This window comes from Anas acuta, chromosome 3 (genome assembly GCF_963932015.1).
Source record: "Anas acuta chromosome 3, bAnaAcu1.1, whole genome shotgun sequence".
Classification (NCBI taxonomy): domain Eukaryota; kingdom Metazoa; phylum Chordata; class Aves; order Anseriformes; family Anatidae; genus Anas; species Anas acuta.
This window is the reverse complement of record NC_088981.1, coordinates 23,271,981-23,292,464: the sequence shown is the minus strand read 5'-3', so window position 1 is coordinate 23,292,464 and position 20,484 is coordinate 23,271,981. Positions and strand designations below refer to the sequence as shown.

Sequence of the window (20,484 nt, the reverse complement as noted above, 5' to 3'; positions counted from 1 at the left end):
GACAACAGAAAACTCAATAGCTAAAAATACTTTTAATTTATTCACGACAATAAAGCAGCCTATTTTTTGCTCCACTGACAGACTTCACCAGTACTTCTTTTATGAGCAGTCCATGAAGATACGGTCTGAAAATATTTTCCAGTGCAACTGATATGAAAATTCCATCATTGCAAGGCTATACCTATTATTTACTTAGGGCTTTGCGTCACGAATCTCAACTGCCAATAGGTTTTTACAACATTGTTTTAAGCAGCATGGCAACCATCCCAAAGCCTAGTACCTCAGAGAAAATATTTTACATCTCAGGAGATATTTTCATGTTACTCAGAACCTACTTAATGCTTTTCATTAACAGTTTTCAAAATGTTCAATTGATGAAACCTGAAGGTAGGCACTTTCACATGGGGGACAGGCAGCAAGGGTTGAGTTGCCAATAAACAGTATACAGGACACACCGGACCGTGTCACTTTCTAAAAATGGGTGCAGAAGAAAATGACAGCTGTTGGAGGGCAGGCAGGAACAGGGGAACACACTGACACGAGGTCTGGGCCTTAGTGCTCTGAGTAGGACCAACAGGCCGTGTAGTGAAATGTGAATTAACCAGGTAAGGAATGCAAGCATTGCTTTTACTGCAATGGATACAAGTCAGAAGTTTAAAGGGCAAGTGTCCAAAGTATGCCACTTGGTCTTCAATATTGATTTTATGAAATAACATATATATATTAAAATGTCTGTAGACATCCAAGAAAGATAACAGTATATTACAGTTATCTCTGTTTACAAAACAACCATTTTTACGCTCATTTAAAGCTGCTATCCAAATATGGCTTTTGATTTATGGATTCTACATAGTAAGTTTGGCTCATGAGAGCACATAAAGTGCAATTACCTTACAGTATTTACGTCCTACCAAAATTTTAGATTTTAGCCTTTAAAATGCTAGAGATGCTAGCCTTTAAAATGCTAAACATGCTTACTTGCTGAATCAGCACCTAAAGCTAGGCACTAGGAAGGCACATGCTGGTGTGCATAAAGCCTCCCTGTACCTGTATGACCGTAAGCCATCCCACACGCTGGCAGTTCAAGAGCTGGGCTGTTTTTATATGGAAATGGGCCTGGTAAAAGTCACTTGTGTGCAGCCCAGTGCCGCATGCACAAACACCGTGTTTTCCATGTGCTGCAGCGATCGCAACGCACGCTTCTTGCAGCCTACCTTCAGCTTGAACCACATAAACCATGTGGCACGTTTACTTTCTGAAACTCATCTCTAACTGAGACACCTGGTGAAAACTTTATGCGACTGTAGCATTGTATCCTTTGGGCAGGAAGATTATAACCTCAGATTTCTCTCCCCCATCCTTCTGCCTGCCTTAGCGGCGCTCCCTGGCTCAGACACCAACACTTGCTACCCCAAACCTACACGATTCTCACTGTGCTCATCCTAACTCAATAGAGGAGTTAGAAACCCATCCCAAAAGGCAGCCAGGCGCTGCCGGAGCTCCGCCGCGGGGCACAGACGGCCCGGTACCACATCGAGGGGCGGCTGAGGGGGCAGCCCCCACCCTCCTCCTGCCTGAGCAGCCTCCGCGGCAGCACCACAGCCCAACGGCCGCCGCGCCTCGCGCCCAACGGCCGCGCTCCGCCACCGCCCCCCGACCTCATAGCGGGAAGCCCCACCCACTCCCTCTTCCTTCCTCCCGATTGGAGCATCTACCCGCCAATCTCTCCCTCCTCTCCCACCCTCTCCTCTCATTGGTCGCCCCGCGCTGTCACTCACCCCGCCACGGCCCCGCCCCCCGCCCCCCCCCACCCCTCCCCTCGCCGTTGGCGGCGGGCGGGGCAGAGGGCGGGCGGGATGGCGGCGGGGCGGGGGGGCGCTGCGGGCGGCGGCGCCTGAAGGCGGGGAAGGGGCGTGCGGAAGCCGGGCGCTGGGGAGCCGCCCCCCCGGCCAGCCCGGCGGATGACAGCGGGCCCGGCCCGCTGCGAAGTTTGCCGAGCGCCCCCCCCTCCGCGGGGCCGCTCCACGGCTGGGGAGAGGGAACGGCGAGGAGGCTGGGTGGATCATAATTTTTAATTATCATCATCAGCGTTTATTATTTCTTTTTTTTATTTTTTTATTTTTTTTCCTCCTTCCCGCCCGCTTTGATATATGCCCGCGGCGAGCGCGTCCCCCCCGCGCCGCCTCGCCGCCCAGCCATGTCGGCGGCCATCTCCGCCGCGGAGAAAGTGGACGGCTTCACGCGGAAATCCGTGCGCAAGGCGCAGCGGCAGCGGCGCTCGCAGGGCTCCTCGCAGTTCCGCGGCCACGGCAGCCAGGTGGAGCTCTCGCCGCTGCCCCAGCTCAAAGGTACCTCGGCGAAACCCTCCGCGTGGCCCTGCCGCGTCCCCGCGTCCCCCTGTCCCTCTGTCCCGTCCCTCCGTCCCCTCTGCCCTGTCTCCGTGTCCCCCCCCCCCCCTCTCCGTCCCCTCTCTCCCGCGGTGGCTCCTCCCTTCTCCCTTCAGGGGGGTTGCGAAGAGGAGCCCGGTGCCCCTGGCATCACGTCCCGGGCTTGCCTCGGGCCTCCCCAGCGCTTTTTTTGGGTTGGTGTTTGCCCCGCCGGGGTTTGAGGAACGAGGCGGTATCTCAAAAGCCTGGGTGAAAGAAAAAATGACGCCCTGGCATGAAAACCGGCACCGCAGCCTTTATCCTTCGTCCTGAAACTCAAACCCGGGCAGGCTGTTTGCTAGCAGGTTGCAAAAACGAACCAGAAGTTCAGTGCAGCCTTCCCCCCCTTCCCACCAAAGTTTTCCCTCCCTTAAAAATTACAAAAGTAGTTATTCAGCAGGGAATGCGAACTCCTTGTTAACGTATTTAACAAGAACCTGAGCAACAAGGGGCAAACATTACCCTAACATTACCCCAGAGCAATTGTGCTGTCACTCGTGTTCAAGTTTTTGAAGCTGCATCGTACGATGGTGGGAAAAAATAACTCTTAATGATCTGCAGCAAATGCCCCAAATCAGAGTGCAGTGTGGCCGACTTAAAAATAGTCCTAAAAGCTAAATATTTTTTTTCCTGTTTGATTTTTGTGGATTATACAGTCACAGCTGTAGTATTTCAAGGCAGTTTCTTGCTGCTCCTGAACGGCAGATGTTCATGAATCATGAAACTGGCTATTAGCAGAAATGTTATTAAATGCAAATAAGCTTGGGCAGGAAGGTAACATGGGAATTATTTTTTTCCTTAGCATCTTTGTTGCAGTGGCTGAGCACGTTACGCTTGAAAACAGAAGAGGTGTTCTTCACGGTGCTTGTTTTGGGTTTTCTTTGTGAAGTTTTGTCCTCCCTTTAGCTGGATTTACAGGATTTATAACCAAGATGATTTCTTTGAAATCAAGCTTCAGTTTCTGCTATTGGTATGACTAAACTTCTGCCAAGTTTCAGTAATAATGAAAGGCTAATTCCCATGCTGTTCAGACAGTTTATTTTCCTCAAAGATCATTTTTTTTATAAAACCATTCTTGAGACCTTGTAAAAGCACTTGGCAAATATCGCACATAGGTGGCAGACTTCAGAAAGTTTGGGTCCTGATCCAGCAAACAGTTAAGCGTACGTACTTTATGCAGGGAGCAATTCCAGCTTAAATCAGCAAAATGTCCAAGTTTACATTCTTTGCTGAACCGGGACTTTAATGTTAGATTTTTAACTTCGTATGATTAAGTCTTCTAGTTTTGTGAGTGCAGTTTTACAGCTTTTTGCTTATTGTACAGGGAAAGTTTGTGTGGCATCAGCAGCTCGAATGTTTGGAAATTTGAGGCCATAAACTATCAGAGGAATCCATTCAGTTAAGCAGAGTTTTATAGTAGCTCGAATTGCCTGAAATTCTTAAAGGAAAATCGCATCTGTCTTCATGCTTACGGTTTACATTGAAAGTCTTGCCCTCTAAATCTGTTTCAGAACAGAAATTGTGGGCAAAGCATGCTTTTATGAGTAACAGTATCCCAGGTAGCCAGTTATCAGAAAGCTGGGCAGCACTCTTCTGCATGTTTTCTCCCATGGGTTTGCAATGTTTGGATATATGGGGAATTTAGATTTGTTGTGAATACAACGTTTGCTGTGAATATCTGATGCTTTCTCCCCTTCTGCTTCTCTCCTTTCCTCTCTTGACCCTTCCCTGCCTCCCAAACCAAAAGAGCTGATAGAGTTTGCTCTCCATAAATGTATGGCTTTGTGAAACTTCTTGTTGTAATCGCATACGTCTCGGGAAGATGAAGCTCTGCTTTATTCTTTAAAGCCAATGTGGAATTCAGCAATAGCTGTGATGCTGCCAGCGTAGTGTCATCTCCAGCCTGGCAGCCAGCGTTCCCAGGGAGGGGCGGAAAAAGGAAAGTACAGTCATTATGCTGGTGCCTAAGGGCCCTCAGCATGCACTTAGGAAATTAGATTAAGAACTTTTGCTTTTCCAGGTATCTTACAGTAAGGGGCTAAATGTGGGGCGTTTGAAGCCTGTATTGGGGGATCAGCAGTTTGTAGATGAAGAAGCAGTTTGGTGATATACTGCAGTAAAAATACTGAATTTGATTTACAGTTCCTGTCTTGTTTGATCACTTTCAGGGCAATAACAAATATTCTGAAACTCCCAGATAGGTTTGTCAGGCTGGCCTGAAATACTTGTATTCTACTTTATTGGAAGGAAGGGTGTTGCAGAAGAAAAAAATAAAAACTAACCATTCACTTTATCAAACATCTTCCTGGGTAGATTTTTTCCCCTTTTATCTAGGGACTATTTATTTTTTTTGTTTGCTACTAATAGGGCCAGATCAGATAGTGTAACACCCTTTCATAGGGGTGTAAGTGGTATTGCTTGAAAGCCTGTAGAAAGGTAACATACTTATTCACATATTTCTGGAGCTAATTGTGATGCTGCTGGGATTACCAAAATTTCTGGATTTAGCTGCATATTCTGTCACTGCTAGGAGAAGCCGAGTTTCTGTCACTAGCAGGTGAGAGTCCCAGATAGTGCATGGTCTTAGCTTTAGGGGTTTGGGTTTTGGGGGGACAGGGAGAAGTTGAGGGGGTATAGCGGGATTGTGTGTTGGTCATTAACAATTCAGGTTATTTTTACATCAGATATTATGTATTGTCCTTAGATAAAAGCTTAGCAAAACCTTACTGATGTCAGGATACATAAAATAAATGAGGAATTACATTTCCTCTGTTATTCAGGAGAGTTTACGCTTCACTGTAGTGCTTCATAAGCAGTACTGAAGACCAGAATAATAATAAATAAAAAAAAAAAAAAAAAGGGAGGGGGGAAGGAAGAGTGTTAGACCTGTGTAAAGTTGAAGCTGTTCCCCCTCCTATCTCCTTTTCATTTTGTTACTTTGCAGTTTACTTAATACAAATCCTTTGAAAATTTATAGCCAAAGTAACATGCTGGTTAACAGCAGGATTTTATCACTTAGTGAACAGTCCTGGGAGTGTTGAGTTTAAAGAAATCTGACGAAGGGATTGTTATTTTTAAATTCTTAAGAAGTGGTCATTTTGTCTCAATACCGAGTCCTTTTTAAACACTGTAATAGCCCATGCAGTTACCTTCATTTCTGGAAAAAGAGAATTAACTTGACCTTGGGAGCCAGTCTGACTAATCGCACTGAAACTACACATACACATTTCTGTGATTTTTTATTTTTTTTTTTGGTTGAAGGAGCATGTGAAAATACAGGTGGAAAATGGTGACCAGATAGGTTGAAAAAAAAAATCTTATTCAAAACAGCTTGTTGCTTTTATTTAGCACAGTTAATGTGGGCTGTCAGGTTGTAAAGCGAATGTACCTTTTTTCTGTTACCAGAGATGTCAAGTCCAGCTGGAATGAATAAACATCTCCTGATGTCTTTCTGTGATCTTCTCAATACTGAGCATCCTTTTGGGAAGACGCTTGTCACTGCAGGCTTATTTCCTATAACACGCACAAAGCACAAAAATATTACAAGAAATTCTTAGTGTTCGTTTCCAAATGAAACTCTCCCCATAAAGAAAACTCTGGCTCTTACAGCAGAACAGCTGGAAACTGGTCCAAAAATCTGTCAGCCGTAGGCTAGAGATGGTTGTAAGAATCTCAGTGGGACTGCGAGTTACAGTGGTGAAGTATACTGGAATAAGACATTTTTAAAAGACCTTCCAGTATGCAGTTTCAGCATCCAAATACGGGGTTCAAAACGGGTGTTATCAAAAGTATTTGCTTTATTTAAACCATCAAGGGACAGCTTGGATTTGACTGAGAACCAGGTGCTGTGTTCAAGCTAAGCTTTCATGACAGCATTATAGGAAGGCCTAGTAAGCTTGCTTATAGCTAAAATTTTAACCTTATTAGATCCAGCAGGGTCAGTTCAGATGCTTTGAATCATACAGTGTGTATTTCAGAGTGACAAAAATAAGCAGAGTTAAAAACAGCTGAGAGGAATTTTATTCATGCTAACATTAAGTTGCCTTTGCTCCAGAAAGGAAAATAGCCTTCAAAAATTTTAGAATGGTTTACTTTTACTACAGCCTTCATAAATATTTGTAAGTTAAATGACAGTTTTCTGTTGCTCAGATTTGCACTGTTTTGTTTTGTTTTTGTTAAATCCCTGATGATTCATTGTTATTTCCTCTTCCGTAGTCCCCCATCCTATACCTTTTGTATTCAGCCTCACTTGCATCTGTGACCTTCCCGGCTGATTTTTTCCTTAACAAAGACGATCTTTAGTTTTCAGATGAAGATGAGGATGTTCTCTGAGGAATTTCCATTTAACTCTTATGCATATTCTCAACAGGGCACTCAGCAAAGTAGTCAAAACTTCTGTTTAGTCAAGTTACAATCTTGAAAAATAGAGAACCTACAATAGCTAAAGAAGACTTAAGAACTTTTTATTTTAATATTCTAATGTAGTTCCATGAAAAATGTACTGCTTAATTTTCTTCTATATTAAGGAACTGTTCCTAGTTTATGGAGTGGAACATTTGGTCTTTAATTCTTAACAAATTGACCTTTTTTTATCCTTAGACTTGAATTTTTGGTCTTAGAATATACTTCCATCAAGAGCAACTCCTAAATATAGAGCCTATTGACAGTCTTCACATGAACTTTTCTATTTAAATCTTTCACATCTTCTGTGTGCCAGCTTAGGATCAGATTTCTTTTTCCATATTCGTTGCTTTCTAGTTTAGTCAGATATTAGTTTTGCAGGTGCCGATTTTAATGGTAGTTGCTGTAGGAAATACAAGTGGAATTGCTTACTGCTCTGGCTGTCTGATCGAAAGAAGATTATATCAATCTGCAGAGTTCTTTTTAATATCCACCTATCTTAAAATTATTTGGTGCCATTGAGAAGGCACCGTACCAACAGCTCGGGACAGAGTAAAGTTGTCTTTAAGCATAGAAGGGCTATGTGTAGTGTTATTATGAAGAAAGACATTTCCCTGTGGAAGGGTTTAACATTCAGTTTGTGCTATTGTCGTCCTGACTCCTGTTTTAATCCAGCAGGCTAAGATTATACGTATAGGCTCATCACAGTGTGTGAACTCTGAAGGTTGGAACCACAGGCTAACGAGACCAGTAGGTAGCAAATAAAGTCTGTTGTATAAAACTCCCTTGGCAAAATGCTCTTCTGGAAACTGGACCAACAGCGACAGCTTATTTTAACATCTGAATCATTGATTTTTATCAGAGAGTCACTGAGCTAGTTTCTGTTAAGTTTTGCTGAGCTCGTGGTCAGTCTCAGTGGCATACGTTTGACTTCAAGGCAGGACTCCTCTTAGTTAAGGTCGCCTACAATTTTCCTTCACAAGACCTTATTCTCAGCTGCTTACAGCATTGCTAAACAGTTTGGACTGAAGTTTCCATGCCAAGTATGGACAGTTTTATTTGGAACTGTTCCTCAGGCTAATTTTCTGAGTTTCAGCAAAAACAGTTCAAACCGTTCCTAAGGCTAGAGTAAAAATGCGTTATATGTTGTTGATATTAAAATAGTAATAATGGTCTTGAGCTCTGGTGTTTGCTGTACTTTGTAGCTTAGCATATAGCTCTGGATGAAAATTAATCTAATGTGGTCCAAATTCTCAGATGTGCTCAGCAGCTTTTGTAGCTCGGTAGCGAGACTGATGATGATTCAGTACCTCCTGTGCTGCTCTGCAAGGAACCACCTCTTTGAGGCTGCTGTGCACGGCTTTTCTTTGGTTTTCCTGCACTGTAATTAAGTGTATAGAAAGCTTACAATATGTTTTTCTGAGAGCAGGAGCCCAGAAGTGTGTTACAGGTGGCAGGACAGTAAGAAGCGGTGGGCTGACAGGAGATGCAGGTGGGAAGAGGTACAGGGCAGTGCGTGGCTGGAGCCAGCTCCTCACCTGTAGCTTCAGCAATTCCTGAATGTCAAAGGCTGGCTATGAAACATACTGGAAATGGCTCTTACCATATCCAGTGTGAGTTTCTTCATAGCTTTTCATTGTGACCACGTTTTTTGAGTCTTCCCCTGACTCTAAAGGTAAATCAGTCTCGAAATTTCACATGCTTAGGGTTTTCGCTTGCTATATCAGGAATTGGAAGAAGGAATTGGAAGATTGCTATATCAAGATTGGAAGAACATACCTGCATCTGCCATGATCAGAGGATGGAACCTGCTGGCAGTCACTGGCTGCAGTGTGTTTGGGGCAAGGAGGGCTTCTCTGGACGTCGATGCAGAACGCCAGCTCATAGCACTGCTGGGGTGTAGAGAGGGACAGTGTCTGAGCTGATGGGGTGGCCTGTAGCCTGCTACAGGAGTAGCTCTTATTGCTGCTGTGGATATGGTAAAGGGATTTCAGAAACATATTGTGCTGTTGTGTTGCCTTGGCTGCCATTAGGAAAGGTTTTCTACCTTGTTCCTTGTCTCAGGTTCCCTCTCTCAGCTGTTGTTTCCCAGGGGATATTTTTTGTCAGCTTCCCATCCCAGAGTAATGTGAATTTTGCAGTGGAGCTGGGAGGTCAAGGTGCAAGTAATGACAAAAAGTGTATGTGCGTATCCAACCCAGAACTGTGCTGCAAAAGGAAGATTTCCTAATTCCGGTCAGTGATTTGTAAACTCTCAAGAATTAATAGCATTAAAGCTGCTCCCTGCCATAGCAGGGATACTTTAGTTATGTTATACAAGTTCACTTTTTCAAATTGCTGATCAAACATAATCAGTACACCTGAGCCCATCACACACTTGAAGAGTTGAGAAGCCCTGGATAAAAGGGGTGGAAGTAGCACAGGGGATTTTCTCAGAAGAACTGGAAAAGGAGGAGGGGCAAGCAAGGAGGGTGATACAGTGTGGGCCAGGAAGGCAGATCTGAAGAAAAGCAGGAATAAAAAGTTAGAGCCGTTTGTCTGACTGTGAAGGGGGAAACAGCTTTTTGTCTGCTGTTGCTGTACTTGCGAGCTGGCAGGGTGCATCATTGCATAAGCAAGTGAAACTTCGGAAGTTAAAAAAAATAAAATAAATTAAAAGCACAGCTTTTGTCATATTCATTTCTTCCCAAGTAAAATTTTATGGGAAAGTGTGGGGGGAAATGGGGATTTTTTTTATTTTTTATTTTTTTTAAGTTCCAATGCAGCCTAGTTGGGTAATGTTTTTGAAAACTAGATGATGTTTCTAACAAAAAAAAATAATCTATGCTTATTTAAAATATGGCGTAGGTGTAAACTTTTTGCAGTAGGACTGAAGTCCTGTTAAGCAGCATAAATTTTGGTCCCATCTGTATGTAACAGGAAGAAGAGTTGAGAACTACATGTAGGTTTTGAATTGCATATGTAAAATGAAATTGTGCATTTCAGCATTGTTGGTTTCTGAGGAAAACAAACATTTATTATACTTCTGAGGAAAAAAAATTTAGAAGCACATGTCAGAGTCCCCTAGAGAGCCATGGTCTGGGTCTCACAGTACGGTCGGGAAGGACAAGATTTGATAATTTACATTTGTGAGTATTTTCCCTTAGGAGAAGGAAGCAGGAGCAAAATAAACTCACTACATCAGAATGGTGTAAATAGAGTTTTAAAATAACTACGAGATTTTGCCAAATGGGAATATACTTAAGTGTAGGATTGCTCCTTCATTACTGAACGCTTGATGTTTACAATTTTTGTTAGAAAGAAAATAACTGTTGATGGCTAAAAATGAAAAATAAAAGTTTTTTGACCTTTTACGTATGCAACTAGATGCTTAGTTCAAGTGAGATGGATAAGGAGATCTTGCAAGTGCTTGAATATTTGTCTGCTCTGGACAACAGTCTGTTCCCATTGAGGTCAATGGCAGGTAAGTCACTGAAAGCAGCAAAACCAGGATTTCACCTGTATTCCCCATCTGATTTAATCTTAGTTCTTCCTGCTTAAGTCATGATTAAGTATCTTATTATTTTATTTGTCTGAGAAAACTTTAAAAACCAAGAAATATGACTTCAGACAAATATTGAAGTGTATATTTATCCAAGGAATTACTCCAATACCTGTAACTTCCACCCCAATTTATGCAGGGATTGAAGGGATGAAATTTGAAGACCTAGATCACATGTTTCCTCTGGCACAGATTTCCTATTAAATTACTCCCCTATACATCCCCTTCACACGTTTAAAATAGACTAAGTGCTAAATTAACTGCAAAATGAGATTCTGTACTTCTGTGAAGTAATGTTTAACAGTTAGCCCTTGGTTTCCAATGAAAGATATTTTTGTATGGCACTCTACACTGATTTTGCCATGTGAAAATTCAAAGAGCATTTCTGCAGTTTTTGGACAATAAAAATGAACGTGATTTGTAATGCTGACTTGTGTTTTCTAGTGTGATGCCAAACCGGAGCAACTTGAGCATTCAATTCAAAATTAAGTTGTTAGACCAGGTGGGATCTTAAAATAACTAGGGAACGATATAAGCTAATAGACTTTAAATAAAAATAAAAATCCTGCAATGGATCCATTTATGGCCTGTTTCATTATCAGCAGTCACTGTTTATAAAATACCACAGTTTCAGTCAGAGGTCTTGCATTCAAATTAATAAAAAGGGAGCTTATTCAGATAGTGAATACAATTTCTATCCTTACAAAGTTTAAAAGGTGCAAATGAATTTGTTTCAGGCTCTGGTCTAGCAAGGTGTTTATGTTCTTAGGCGTTTGAGGATGTTTTTAATAGCGTGCCGTAGGATGGTTGTCGAGCTGAAGTTTGTGTCTGTGTGGCACACAGCTTTGTGACTTTGCTTTTCAGCCCTCCTTATCCCCTGGTTCCCATGTGAGCGGAGTGCTGTGGCTGTTTGAGGAGGGAGCAGCAGCAAACAGAGCTGCTCACATTACGTGGTTAATGCTGAGCCAGGAAGGTGTGAAGCAGTTCCTTGAGTCAGCCTCTTCACAACCCGAAGGGTTTGTTTTGCATCTCCAAAATGAGGTGGGGAAATTGGAAATTCTATCCAACGCTTAGATTTCAAGAAGCAGCACTTAAAAGCAAACGTGTGTGTTTGGGGACAGGTAGAGTTAACATCTGGTCTGAAGTGGACAACAGCTCTGTAATTTGGCTGCAGTGTATATTTCGGGGACCAGCAGCACCACGGAGGTGGTTCCTTGCAATCTTTCTGATTCCACAGTGCGAGAGGCTTGGTCCCTGGTCCCGTTCCCTTTCTGTAGGGTCCTGCTGGTGGTTGGTTTTCCCACACGTTGGCGTGCAGTGAGCTACCAGGAGCCTATCTGTGGGTGATTTTGGCTTGTGGCAAATAGAAAGTAATTGTGAGTTAGTAGGCTTTTAAGAGAGGACTTGTTTATATACCCAGGGCTTTACCTTGATCTTTATTTGCCCTCCTCTTGTTAAGAGGACTTTTTGAAAGCGCATATGTTTTACCATAACAAAAGCCTTTGTTACATTTCTATGTAACAAAAGCTATTTATTCTCGCTTTCTCTTTGGGAAAGCAGTTCGCATTACCAAGCCTTTGTGATTTAAAGTTAAAGGTTGCCATCTGTCCCATCTTTGTATCTCCAGAACAATTTCCCATTCCAAAAGTCAATTACTTACCCTTCTACCCCAGTTTAATGATCTGGCTGCGTGCGTTAATTCTGTGATGGGATTTATCGGCCTTAAATTTATCCCTATCTTCCTTAAAGAAGCGGGCTTCCTATTTTAAATTAATATAAGATCAATATCACATAATATAAATATAATACTACATAATGTTCCACCTTCGTGAAGCCAGTGAAACCATTATTTGGGCTTGCATGCAGGAGAGAATGCTAAACTCCCAGAGCCTCTGGTTACATTCAAGATGGGCCTGTCCTGGCGTATGATCAGTCGTCACCACTGCTTGATGGTTTTTAAATGAAGACAGCAAATGTAGTAGCAGCGTATGCCAAAAACATAAGTGAATGCACTGGGGAGCATAATAGTTGGCTTACTGGTAGAAGAAAGCTTTTTTGAATTCAAGAGGAGTAGCATAATTGTTCTTTGAAAATGCACACTACAACTGCACAAACTGAAATTTCTTTTATAGTAAGATTTCTTTTAGAATTTCTTGTATAATAAATTCATTATATCATTCTGAGCAGAGCTTGCCTACAGGTAACCGTATGCAAAGCTCAGCATCTTGGTGCTTTCTGTTAAAAGCAGCATAACCATGTCCTGTCATCGGACAACATACATACATACATACATACATACATATATATTTTTTTTTATTACTATTATTTTATTTTTTTTCTCCTCAGAATTATTTGTTGCAGGTAACTGAGTTTCGGTTCTGAACTGTCAGTGGTGCTCTTGAGGAAATGTTTGTAGGGTTCGTGATGCACATTTTGTCAAAGATGTCTGCAGGGTGTTTAATGTTCCCATTTGACTCATTGGCATGGTGTTTGATTTTGTAGTTTTTCTCTTTTGTTTAAGAAATGAGTAGGGCTTTAATTCTCCTTTTTGAGAAAGTTGTGGGAGAAATAAGGTGAATGTTGTCAGGTCTGGTCACTAGAGTCTTGCTGTTCATTAACTTTTTGAGGACTAAGAGAGTAATTTGCATTACTTTTTGCATCTGTCTTCATGTTGTCTTCTGTAATTAACCAGTAGGAAATAAGGCTATTAAATAGGAAAGCACTTCAGCTAGGTACTTTCTTATTGTCTGAAGTGTTTTGGTTGAGTCAAATTCTCATTAAAATCGAGGGATTTAACGTGGTAGGAGCTCTTAGCCATATGAGATTATAAGAATGCTTGGAAGATGACAGAAACAATTTAGATAAGAAAGACACTTTTAGTTTACTATCAGTCCAAGGAGTCATGTCAGAGAAAATTTGTGACAGATGTTGTTGGATCAGCATAGGCTTTTCAGATTTTCTGGGCTGATTTGTTAAGGTCAACTGCTGGCCACATGGACTGGCAGATGAGCCTTACTGAACAAACAATATCTGGTATTGGGCAGGACGTAGCTTTCGAGAAGTGCTTTTAGTAAACAACTTTAAAATTCTCTATAGCCTAGAATATGTAGCTATCTTTGTAAACCACAACAGAGTATGTGAATAAAAATCATCATAGATTGTGTCCTTATTTAGTTTTACTTCTTGTGTGAGACTCTTTAAATTCTTTTTTTGCCCTGGCATGTATCAAGGAGATAATCTTAAATTCACAATATTCTAATGAGCAAAACTTGTGATTTCTTAGCTATTTCAAAAGAAAATGGAGATTTTACTTGGATGGTGGTGTGATTTTTTTTTTTTTATTATTTTTTTTTAGCAGTTTGGTTGCTTTTTTGCAATTTTAATTTGATTTTGCACAACTGGTTGGAGGAAGGTATGCATTAAATTGGATAAAACGCTTGCTGTGGGGGTAGTTGAGCAAGCAGGGTGTTGCAGTGTATTTTTAAAGTACTGCTCAGGTGGATCACTAGTGTAAGTCCTGCCTGATGAGCATCAGCAGGAGAGTTTCAGTGGAAGGAGAAGTTCAGCTCATTGCCGTGATTGCTCCTTTGCAGGCCTTTGGATTTCTGAAATAGGGAGGTTGTGTCCATCTGTATGAGCATGCAGATCCCAGACAGGATTGACCAATGTGCCTTCTGTACCTTTAGTTCTGTGCCAAGTCTTTATTTTGGCCATCTCCCATATGTGGTATGGACTTCTTTGTAACATCATGTTTGAGAATGGTGTTCTGCTTTGTTGTCTTCCAAACCTCCTCCTAAAGAATAAACCTCCTCTATAGGGAGCTGGTTAATTTCTAAGATGCACGATGTTCTGTCTGACTCCCTTATCTGCCTTGCAAAGTCTGGGCTCTGTTTAGTGAAAACACGCAGAGAAACTTACTCAGCCCCTTCCAGAAATCCAGCAAGAGATGTAGGCTTCAGGACTCCAGGTAATTCAAATATATATGCTGTTCAACTCTGAATAGGGGAGAGAGGAAAAAAAAAACAAAAAAAAACACAAACCCACACACAACAGAAGCAAATAATCAAACAAACCCCCATAACTCTGGTAAGAAATGGCACTTACTCCTTAGGCAGCATTTTTTTTTTTCTGTATGGGGGGAAAAAAAAAAGAAAATACTAGTGATGAGATTCCATGGATACCTAACATGCTGCATAATTACTAGTCTGAGTGGCCTCACCAGTTTCAGCTGGGCTGCTGAGCTACCAAAATGGGGAAGCTTCTCTTACAGATGTAAGGAGTTACTGCAGGAAGGTTTTAGACCATCAGTATAGCATGAGACCTTATACAGGGGCTGCATTTTTCTTTAAAAAGGAGCTTGAAGTTGCTTTCCAGAAGAAGAAATTTGAAAATAAAAATGAAACCAACTAGTTAATGCATAATTAGGATTTTTCAGTTACCTCATACCTGTGAAGCTGGAGCATACGGTTACAAATGAGCTAATGAACTAACTAAACAACTTACTGCAGCTGAAAGAGGAGTTTCTGCTCCCACCACTAACCTTGTGCCAGACCTGATGATCGTCAGGCCCCTCCAGAAGCCATCTAACCTCACTAATATGGCCATGTTATTGAGTTATAGCAGCTCGCAGAAGGGGCTGACAAGTTGCAGAGCCGGTGTTGAGGGATGGATGTGACTGGGAGCAGGGGAGGGGAAGGGAGGAATAAATGACAAGGGAGTAGAAGGGCAAGGGACCTCCTTCCTCATTGTCAGCCAACCATTGTGCTGCCTGCCAAGCTGCAGACACAGACTTCGGAGAACTTGGAAAGATACCGTGTCTCCTCCCATAACATCAATTGCATCAAAACTCCATTTTTTAACAGTGCCTCCTCCTTACCAGCTCTGTAGCACAAACACCGACACTTTCGGGTGCTTCAGGAGATTGCGATGACAGTGTACACAAGAACTGCACAGAACAAAAATGAGATTTAAAATGAGGTTAGGCAGGTTTCCTTATGCTTGACTTGCGTGGGCTAGGCCAGAGATTTAACAGCGTTGATATTCAAATGATGTGAAGAAAAAAAAACACAAGTATGATGTCTCATGGTACCTGTGCTTCTCTCTGTGTCACTGTTAGGGCTTCATTCTGTGCTAGCAGATCCCACTGCTGTCGAGTGCAGCTGCACGTAGCACAGTAAATATTGGAAACCTGTTACAAGTGGTTGAGAGGGTTTGTTTTGCACTGGCAGGGAAAGTAAGGTTTTCTGAATTTCCAGTTTGCGAAGGGAGTTCTGACTTTTTGACTTTCTAATTGAGAGGAGAGTTCTGGGGACTTGGATTCTGCTTTCCGCTGAAGTGAAGATTGTGTTGTGTGCCTGGCTTTGCACAGGAGGTCCTGGATAAACAGTTCTGTCGAGAGAGGAGAAGCATCTTTCTTTTCCTTCCAGGAGAAATGCCTGTAAACATGCAAGATAAATACACTGTGGGAAGACGTCGTTGTAGTCCCCTGGCTAGTCGTATGGTAGTTTCTGTCTCTCGAGTTATACGCTCATGAGGTAGCTCAGACTGTAAAATTTCTTTATCTATATTTTGGTTGGGTCCTCCCTGGAGAAAAAAATCATATTTTAACTTAGTGCTCCATGCTCAGACTTGGACTGATAACCTGGTAGGTATTAAAGCATTTGATTTCGAGACCAATCTGTACAGTCATGCAGCTTTGATGTTTAGTAACTTCTGCTCCGGAGGAACTTGTGAGTCGACTTGTTTGTAATTTTTTGTCCTTTGATATTGTGGCTATTGTATGTAATGATGAGGCTTTTGTAAACAGTAGTAGTAGTCTGTTGAGAATTTCAGTACCATGAAGTGCAAGGATCAAATGAACTATTTTCATCAGTTGCAAACATATTTTACCATCTATCGTGCAAAGGACCAGAGGCAATGACAATCCTTAGAAAGAGTGATGGTTAAAATGGATCGCAATTTATGATGTTGTTGTTTTGTATTGGACACAACTTTTTGTCGTTAGGATTTTCTACTGTCATATCTGATTAGGAACTGTCTCTCTGCAGTTGCCTGAAGTGTCATTAAGACCTTCGCAAGGACCTCAGGTCAACTGACAAACAGCCCTCAGACAGATGTTAACAGTGGATTTAAAGAGTTTCCTAAGACGTGCCTCTGTTGAGCAGCCTCTGGAAAACAAAGTTGAGCAAATTGGATTTTGATCACCTGGAGCAGACAACATACAGACCATTTTCTATTATTTTTTTTAAAGTGACTTTTCCAACAGCATACAGCAATGTAAGGACAGGTGGTTAATAGAATTCAGTCTTCGGTGTTTTGTTTTGTTTTCCACTTGAAAGCACAACTCGTCCCTAGGGTTATTTTCTTGAAGCATCCACTGCCTACTTTGAACCTGTGTTACCTTCTGCGGTCCTCCTGGTATTTAGGGTAAGCAGTTTTTGCAAACTTCATATGCGTGGAATAAATCTTGATAGAAGTTAAATTAAAACTTATTTAAAAATCGTGCCACAGGTTAAACTACTAAAGCTCAAAGCTCTGGTGTTGATGCAATAATGTTGGCAGAGTTTATTTTATTCATAGAGCTGGAATAAACTATTGCAAATGGTTTTACTGCAACGTAGGGTTGTCTAGCTTTTGCTGTGCTGGGACAATTAGGTGTAAAGACAAGGCTTAAAAAAGCCAAGAATGCTGACATGAATATCCCCAAAGCAGGCAGTGGTTTCCATGGCACCTGTCCCCAGCATTCCTGGGATACAGGTGCCATGTGTGAGGCAAGGGCTAAGCACATGAGATGCCGCAGGACTAGTCCTCGTGTTACCTTCCTTACGGTTTTCATCTCTTGCACGTGTCATTATTTCATGATTTCCTCTTGTCATTGTGAGTAATGGATGCATGCGTAGAAGAAAATACTTTGTATGGCTTGGCTTTAAATGGTGCAAGTAACAAAACTGATTTATGGGCAGGCTTTTCATTTAGGAAGATGTCTAATTGAGATAGATCAGATCGCTAATGAAAGGGACTGGTGATGCGTGGCCGCAGAGATATGATCTCTGTTACTCTGATGTTGAAATACAAGTGGCTAACACCAGGATTTCTTTGATGTTCTAGGGAAGGTAATAAGGGATTTGATGATTTCTTCTGAATTCTTCTTGCTTGATTTCAGCTTTGTTTTAACAAGTTTGTTTTAACCACTATGAGGAGTATTCAGATGATGTCAGCTGGTTTTTAAAACGTTAAATTTTGGTTAATGAAACTTGATTTAACCGAACATCACCCAAAGATGCTGTATTTGCTGCCCCTCACTACTGGGCTTTGCTAACGTGGAGCATAGTTGGGTTTTTAGTGGGCAGAAGTAAGAGCAGATCTGAGACTGTGTGCGGATGGCTGGCAGCACGAGGTTAGGGTCAGGGGAAGCTGTGTGTCCTGGGGCAGTTCCGTGAGCGAGGCTTTGGGGATGTTACCCGCAGCATGTCACTGTTATTGCTCTGTTGCTATGGCGCAGGTCTTACTCATGCAACCCGCTGCCGAATATTAGACGATCTGAGCTGAAATGTTATGTAACTTACAAATGTTTTTACAGCTGACGTTGATTATTTTGCAGGGTGTAACGATTCACGTCTTTGGTATCGTGCGATTTGTAGATAGCCGAGCAAAAATTAGCATCTTACGACATCCGCATTCAAAAGGAAAATGGTTAAAATTGCAGAATTAGCATTCAGTAGTACAGATCGCTCTTTATGAGGGAATAATAACCTCTGGCTTTCTGAAAAGCCCGCTGAAGTTGTTATGCTCAGTTAATAAGATCTTAACTGTCAGATGGCAAACAGGAATGCAGTGCAATACAATATTCTGGTGTTTGGACTTCCAGGGCATGGCCAGCAGTTGGGATTACAGTGGAGGCATTTCAGGCCATTTTAGCAATTACTTTTTTGCTTGTACGGAAATGCAAGAATTCTGTCAGATAATGACTGAAAGCTAAAACCCCGGTTGTTGTTCTGGCCACTAAGTGGGAGGTGCTTGGTAAGAAACTTGAGCAACAGCCCTCGTCAAAGAGTGTCCGAGTTGTTAAACTTACAAACTTAAAGTTTGCTTATTTAAAATGCTCCTAAAACAATAAAGAGAAGTGCGAGACCTTTCTGTGTTTTGTTCAATCTTTAAACTGAGAGTTAAGATTTCTAACATTCAGTGTTACAAGGCCGGGTTCCTTTCCCTGTTGTGCTAATTTCCTCCTGAGGAAGCAGCAGCGTTCATGTAGATACTGCAGGGAATGGATGAAGCTAAGGGATTAGGTAGTCTGCCTATAGACAGGTCTTGAAAGTTTTACAGGGGGAAAGCATTCCTTAGTCCCAGATGAAACTGGGAATAAGAATTTTTCAGCAGAACAGGTGAAATCCCAAGTGACTGATAGAAGAGCTGATACTATTGCTGGAGTGACTAGGAACCCCAACGAGCAAAGCAAAAAAGCAAACAAAGGGCATTTGGGTTCTCAGTGTGTGTCTAGGCAGTATGACAGTCATCTGATTTCCCAGTTAAAACCACAGCTGCTTTTGCTGTGATCCTGCAACTTTCGGTTATAATATTTTCAGGATATATTAAATTTTCGAAGTATCCAGTACTCAATAATCCATCTGCCATAGAGCTAGTGTGAAATACTAATGGAGCAATTCTGTTTATCTACTACTGGAGAAACTGCACCATGAAATGATGATGCAGAGTCACACATTGTCCTAATGGGCCAAAAAAGATGGAAAGCCTGACATGACTAAGATCATGATAAATTATTTAAACAAAAGCATGAACATTTAGGATTAATCCTTTTGAAATATTGGAGTTGATTCTGAAGAGAAACGTTCATCACATGGTATCAAAAGTATGCAAGGTATGTTGCATCGTGGTTTACAAAAAAGAAAAAAAGACAAGGTTCCTTCAAAGCAGATTTTACAGCTTTTAAGCAGGTTATGTAATAAAGGATTAGGGAACAGAATGAGACAAATCGGATGAATGAAAGGTTAGTATGATGCACTGCTTGTGTATGTGACTTTTAGTGAAGGCGAGCTGGTACTTACTAATGTCTGTGTACCTCAAATAAAATTAATTCACTTATTTTGCATATATACATCTACAACTATATGTTCATTATTTCTATGAAATACAAGTTTTAAATAGTGAATTTTTCAATCTAGCTTACTTAAGCAGATCCATTCACTATCATTCAGTTTTTACAGTATTGTCTATTAATTTGCTGGTCCTGCATCATACCATTCCTCAGTTACAGGTCTGACACATGATGGGAATTTTAGTCAACAGAACAGATTTAGTAATCCTGAGTTTGCTTCTATGGACTTAGGTGTTGTTTTTTTTTTCTTTCCTTTTACAGATGCCACCTCCAATGAACAGCAAGATCTCTTTTGTCAGAAGTTGCAGCAGTGTTGTATACTCTTTGACTTCATGGACTCTGTTTCAGACCTGAAAAGCAAGGAAATTAAGAGAGCAACACTGAATGAACTGGTTGAATATGTTTCAACAAATCGTGGAGTGATTGTTGAATCAGCTTATGCTGACATAGTGAAAATGGTAAGTAGAATCTGGAATGGAATGTTCTTGTGATATATTAAATTTGAATAAAATATACTAAATGAATCAGTTTACAATTGTAATGGCAGCTAACTCAGAATTGCTGTTTTTTTTTTTTTCTGCTTATAAAATATAATATCATTTGTTAATGATATCTTGGCTTACAGGCTTGCAAAGAAAAGAAAACCACACTACTTGTGTGTTCTAATTATTAGCTGAAATATGATGCTTTCAGGGTAATTAAAATGAAAGAACTGGTGTAATGCAGATGCTTGCATTCTGGATAACCTTTGAAGTCATTCTCATTCAGAAAATGGAAATACTGCAGTGTTACCTGTCTTTGTTTCTTTAAGAACAGCAGTGGAATGACAGCATAAGGTCTTTCTGGTAAAGATTCTTGTGGGTGCTAGTGTCAACAGAAAGGTTTATCAGTGTAAGAAAACGACTGTGCTTTGTAAATACTTGGCGTGGTTGTTTGTTGCTGTTTGGGCCTGAGAGAGCTGTGCTGGATTAGTCTAAGTGGTTTTCTCAGTCGTAAACCAC

The 20,484-nt window shown here is 41.4% G+C and overlaps 1 protein-coding gene across 1 annotated transcript in view; it reads left to right on the top strand.

Moving 5' to 3' along the window:
- Positions 1-1,844: 1,844 nt before the first annotated feature.
- Positions 1,845-20,484, top strand: part of PPP2R5A (protein phosphatase 2 regulatory subunit B'alpha) — a 43,676-nt gene continuing 25,036 nt past the window's right edge. The window contains exons 1-2 of the mRNA XM_068676135.1: positions 1,845-2,348; positions 19,745-19,941. Coding sequence (XP_068532236.1) covers positions 2,198-2,348; positions 19,745-19,941 — 348 coding nt within the window. The 5' untranslated portion in view covers positions 1,845-2,197. The remainder of the gene's footprint in view (positions 2,349-19,744; positions 19,942-20,484) is intronic.